General features: G+C 33.1%; 1 protein-coding gene across 1 annotated transcript; it reads right to left on the reverse strand.

Annotated features, from left to right (window-relative positions):
- Nucleotides 1–136: 136 nt before the first annotated feature.
- On the reverse strand, nucleotides 137–1,059 carry LOC133831663 (phenylacetaldehyde reductase-like). The gene is made up of 3 exons (XM_062262037.1): nucleotides 903–1,059; nucleotides 556–725; nucleotides 137–432 (listed from the first exon to the last, which is right to left on the reverse strand). The coding sequence occupies exons 1-3, from the start codon at nucleotides 1,018–1,020 to the stop codon at nucleotides 190–192; spliced, it is 531 nt and encodes a 176-aa protein (XP_062118021.1). The 5' UTR covers nucleotides 1,021–1,059; the 3' UTR covers nucleotides 137–189.
- Between the last annotated feature and the right edge of the window lie 4,957 nt (nucleotides 1,060–6,016).

Raw genomic sequence — 6,016 nt, forward strand, 5'->3', positions numbered from 1 at the left:
AACTATAAGAGAAAGTCCTTTACACTAGTTGTAGAAAATCAAGCTGTAAATTCTTTTCATTAATTGCTTAGTGAAGTGAAATAATGCAATCCACACGAACCAATTAAAACCTGGTTGTGCTCTTTCTCTTTTGGTAGTACTTGCTTTCTTTCTGTTCTTAGATCTCATGTTTAGCTGAATTTGGAGGCTTTAATCCTCACAAAAAGCAATATTACAAAGCTTGAGAACAAGAGTATAAACCTTCATACTCTCGCAAACAGCAGGATCAGAAAACCATGTCTCGTCCACAACCACATCAGGGGTGCATTGTGTTCCATTGAATACAACTGAAGCCATGGAAGATGTTATAATCACTCTCTTTACAGAAGGAACTTTAGCACATGACCTCAGAACATTCAGTGTTCCCTTCACTGCTGGCTCTATTATTTCTGCCTGAAATATACATTGCAAAAACTCAACAATCATTGCAGGAGTCAATATGAAAAACTTACCAAATCATTATTTCAATATATATAATATAAATAAATATAGATATATATATGTGTGTGTGTTTACATGAGGGTGTGGAGCTGAGAGAAATGAAGGAGTGGCTGTGTGAAAAACACCATCACATCCACTGACAGCAGAATCAAAAGAGCCTTCATCCATTAAATTTGCTTCAAATAAATGAAGTCTTTCTTTAGCTCCATCTAGTGCAAGTAAGTGGTCTGTTTTCTTTGAATCACCTACATATATTATAAGCAGATCAAATAGGACTTCGAGAATTATGAGATTAACATCTTTGTTTTCAGCCCAAAAAAAAACCAAACAAACTTATCCCTAGAATTTGGCAGTGATTTTTGTCTTCTCTTTTTGGTAAAAAAATTGAATCAATTTGAAAAGGAACTATAAAGAGAACTTACTTAGATTACTGACAGTGGCTTTGACAATATATCCACTTTGTAGTAAGACCTTCACTAGCCATGAAGCTATGTAACCTGAAGCTCCTGTAACACACACCACTTTCCCTACTCCACTCATCCTCTGCTCTCTCTCTGTAATGTGTTTATTCAGAGCCTTACAAATTAGGTTATCTTGGGTATTGACAACTCCATCAAATATGGTAAATTATAACTTTAATTGTTTTGTTTTATAATTGTTAAAGCAGTGAACTACATCATATTGGGAGCTATATATTGGTATATACTTGATGTTCGTTTTGTCTTCATGATAATCCTATGATGCCTTTGGCCCAATCTGGTGAGGTTTGGATGCTGATAATCACTGCACTCTGGCCAAGAATGTGTCCCACAACTGCTGGGGTTGCTGTAGAGGATTTGTCTTGTTTACTGATACATTTGGTCTTTCAATCTTTGCTTGTGAAGGTTTTGGCAATCAGATTCAACTCCCATGCTGGTAGATTTTTTAATGGCTTGTGGAATTGCTTTTTTATTCACTTAACAGATTGGGATTATTCAAGCCACAACAAACATGGTAAAGACATGCTCAAAACTCTTGACTTGAAAAAATTAACCATGGATCTGGTTTTGAATATAACTTGTTATTCATTACAGAGTGGATCATTGGTTACATATATATACCCTGGGAGGCCTCTTTCTAATGTGGCCTTCAAGACATGTCAGTCGTTATATTAGCATGCCAGAAGCTCTTGTGTTCCTTGGTGACTTCAAATCAGTCCACTACATGAAGAACACCCCAAACTCATGTTTGTTGTTCAGGTAATAACAAGTTCAAGAACAACTAGTTTGATCTTTCTTGTCTTTTGTTTTACAATGGTATGTTCATTGATCTTTAGTGGATTTTAGTTCATATATCTTCATTGTTTAGTTGAGACTTTTGTGAGCATTGAGTGTGGTTGAAAAAGGGGTTCTCGGGTTTGCTAAGTAAGCAAAAACATAGTACCGATAAGTTTATACTCTTGGTATTGGGATTCATATTAAGTTTATCTAGGTATCTCAAAACTCTAATTAATCTTGAAACAAAAGGGTATAGTAGTACTACTAGATAAGAGAAAAAGAAAGTTGAAAATGAATTGGCCTAACAAGAGAAGTAAAATAATAACACAACAAGTGAATGGGAAAAATCTCAGGGGTCTCTGGGAATTGATCTTCTTGGCAACTCATAAAAATAGAAAGAGAATTTTGGACCAACCGTTACTAGACAGTTAAAAAGGATATTTAAGAACAAGCATAAATTGTTCATATCATAAATATTAAATTCAGGTCATTACATTAGCTTCTGCCCTCCTAGGCATCTAAAGTGAGAGACCTACGTTAGTTATAAAAAGTAAATAAAACAAATCAACGAGCTGACCAATAAACTAGTATGGGGGCTGCGGTGGATGTTGAGGATATGGTGGCTGGGAATCAAATGGTGGGAAAAGTGGTGGTTGCTGAAAGAAGATAGGATCTTGTTGATTTTGGTCCCAACGCCCAAGCAAAGAGTTGATATGGGTAGTGTGATCCGCATCATATTGACTACGTTGGGCATAGTAATGCATCAAATGCGAATTTTGCCGATATATAAAATCATTTTGTTGAATGATATGAGAGTTTTGTTGAGCTAAGAACTGCATATATGGTTCTGTAGGGGGAGTGATACGAACATGTGCATCCTCTGCCATAGGTTCAATCTCTTCTTCCTCATTCTCCTCTGGTATGGCACCTGCTAAATTAGCTCTTGCTAACCGTTTAACAGTTTGTTCACCATATGCATTCACCATAACAGCAGTAATAGTAGGAAGAGCCCTAACATAGAGGTCATCTGTCCATGATGGAGTGTCAGCTTTTTGACACAACGTTGTAACAGTGGATGCATGTCCTAAACCTCCTGTTGTGCCTCCTCGTCCAAAACGTTTGAGGCTACTATTGATCATTTGCCAATGTCAATTGTGTACCCCTCCAAAATGGCATAAATAAGTAGTACACGCTCAACAGTAATAGAGGATACATGAGAAACTGGAAGAAGATTTGCACACACAAAATATGTCCAAGCAGTGGCTTCTTTTGTCATATCTGCTTTCATCAAATGTCGAGGTTTCCCATTAGACATAACCCATTGAGAGCCTGGTTTACACAAGCGATTTATCACTGCACCAAAATCAATTTGTCCTTCTATAAATTTTACATACTCATCCTCCTCAGGATCTAAGGTAACCAACTTGAAAATACCATTTATAGTATTAATATCGAAAGGCACCCATTTTCCACGAACAAAACATTTATTTTTGCGGCACTCCGGAATATTAGCATAAAATTCTATTACCAATTGTTTTATTCCTCCATAAGGTACTTGAACTAAAGTCTTCCACCCCCTCTGCTCAATATTAACAAGAATACTATTGTAAATTGGATCATGCTTTAGCCTAGAATCGAATTCCATGCCTCGTTCACCCAATATTTTCTTTGCTCGCATATTATCAAATCTCTTCTCAGCTTCTTCACTAACAAACTTATCTGAGTTAAACTTTGGATTTTTATCCCTAGAAGTAGAAGCTTCAGTAGATACCTTTGATTTCTTTTTAAGAGCCATTTGCACAAGATAAGACACAAAAAATATTTCTTCAAAATTACCTAAAAAATACAATACCAAAAACAATGATGTCAAAACATTGTATAATCATCAAATAGGCATATATTTATATTTATAATAACTCATATATATATAATATTGAATTGCCTAAAAAAAATTAGGGGTGATCAAAAAAGCAAGCAATAAGCTCACAACATATAATTCTCCAAGACATAAAAAGCAAGCAATGGGCTTTAATGTGTAATTATAAGGTGGAGACAGATCGTATGCTCAGAACATATAATTCTCCAATACATATAATTCTACAAGCAATCAATGAGCTCACAACATATAATTCTCTTAAACATAATTATGTTTCATATAATTTACAATTATCATCTTCTGCTTAGAAAATATCATAAAATGTAATTTGGAAGTAAAGAAAGTAGATTGCTAGAATGATTCTTGAAAATTTGACCATATATTACGAATTCTTATGTATCATGATTGATCTTTGAAATACTAATGTTTTTAATTTCTCTATTGCAGCTTTATACAGGAAATGGGTTCTTAGCTTCTACACTAAAAGACTGTTTATTATTATTCATTATAATATATGAACATTTTTTTTGTCTTTTTATTAGTTTCAATGCTTCGAACCTTAGAAATCAAAGAAGCAATGTTTTCTTTGGTTTAAAGAATATATTCATGTAAAATATTTTTAATTTATCAGTGAAAGAGATTCTATAGCAACCTCAAATAATACTCACAGTCTCATATCATATATGTTGTTTTATACGATTCAATCAAACAATTTTTTTTATTTTTTTTTTCTTTGGTTTAAATAATTTAGAAAACTCAAATGTCTTCTTCTCATTCAATGCATGTTTGTCTCTTTTCATTTCCTTATGCCACAACGTTGCATTTTAAACCTTTTCTATCTAGGCCAAAAATAATTACGAGACCAAAAATAATGAAATTATGACATAGAACATCATTGAGTCAATTTCACAAACACTTGGTGAGCACACTAATAAAACAACCTTCAATACTTGATTTCCAACAATGTAATGCCCAAAAACTTAAACACAAAATGCAGTAATCAACAAAAACTAAGAAACAAACAACAATTTAAACTAATATAAAAGTTCCTCTACTAACAACAAAACACCCCTAAAATAACTAACATCATAACATAAATTTTTTCTAAACAAAGAATCTTCTTCATAAAAGATTTAATATAAGAATTATAATACATATACTTACTTGAAAATCTTCTTCCAAGATGGCACACAAAAGTTGTAAACCCTGAAAAGATGATTAAACCCTAAAACGGAATATGATGTTTTGAAATAATGAATAAATGAGATCTAGAAAAGTATATAAAAAGTAGAGGGCTCGGGGTTGCGCCGCGGCACTCTATTATTGAGCCGCGGCGCGCAGACAAGGAAAGTTATTGCAAATGTAGTGCCGCGGCTCCCAGCGAAGGTAAACTTTTATTGCAATTTGGCGCCGCGGCGCTCAGCGACAGCAAACTAATTGCAATTTTAGCGAGCCGCGGCTCTCTTTTCTTTGTAGAGAATAACTTAACAATGCTCACACAATATAAAATGAGTTTGATCAAGTAAACAATTTTATAACATAAACCAATATTTTAGATCAACACACATATAATTATAAAATTTATAAATTTTGGTTTAAATTTGATGCCAATTAGCCTTGTGGATCAAAATTCGTGATGCCATTTAGCATTAGGGATCAAAATTTGATGCCATTTATATTGTGGTTTAAACTTTTAAGCAAGTGGTTTAACTTTAAAGCTTAGGGGTTTAAATGTAAAACTTAGTGGTTTAAATTGAAAATATTGTGGTTTAAAGAGACTAGGATTATAAATGAGAGGTGAATGGATAAAAATTCATAAATTTTGGTTCAATATTTTATGTCATTTAGCTATGTGGTTGAAAATTTGATGTCATTTAGCCTAGGGGTTCAAAATTTTATTCCATTTGGTTTGTGGCTTAAATTCTTAAGCAAGTGGCTTCAATTTAAAGATTAACGGTTTAAGTTTAATACTTAGTGGTTTAAAGAGACTTGGATTATAAATATATCTTAATGGATAAAAATTTATAAATTTTGGTTTAAATTTGATGCCAATTAGCCTTGTGGATCAAAATTCATGATGCCATTTAGCATTAGGGATCAAAATTTGATGCCATTTATATTGTGGTTTAAACTTTTAAGCAAGTGGTTTAACTTTAAAGCTTATGGGTTTAAATTTAAAACTTACTGGTTTAAATTGAAAATATTGTGGTTTAAAGAGACTAGGATTATAAATGAGAGGTGAATGGATAAAAATTCATAAATTTTGGTTCAATATTTTATGTCATTTAGCTATGTGGTTGAAAATTTGATGTCATTTAGCCTAGGGGTTCAAAATTTTATTCCATTTGGTTTGTGGCTTAAATTCTTAAGCAAGTGGCTTCAATTTAAAGATTAACGGTTTAAG

The sequence above is a fragment of the Humulus lupulus genome, chromosome 4 (assembly GCF_963169125.1).
Source record: "Humulus lupulus chromosome 4, drHumLupu1.1, whole genome shotgun sequence".
NCBI classification, from domain to species: Eukaryota; Viridiplantae; Streptophyta; class Magnoliopsida; order Rosales; family Cannabaceae; genus Humulus; species Humulus lupulus.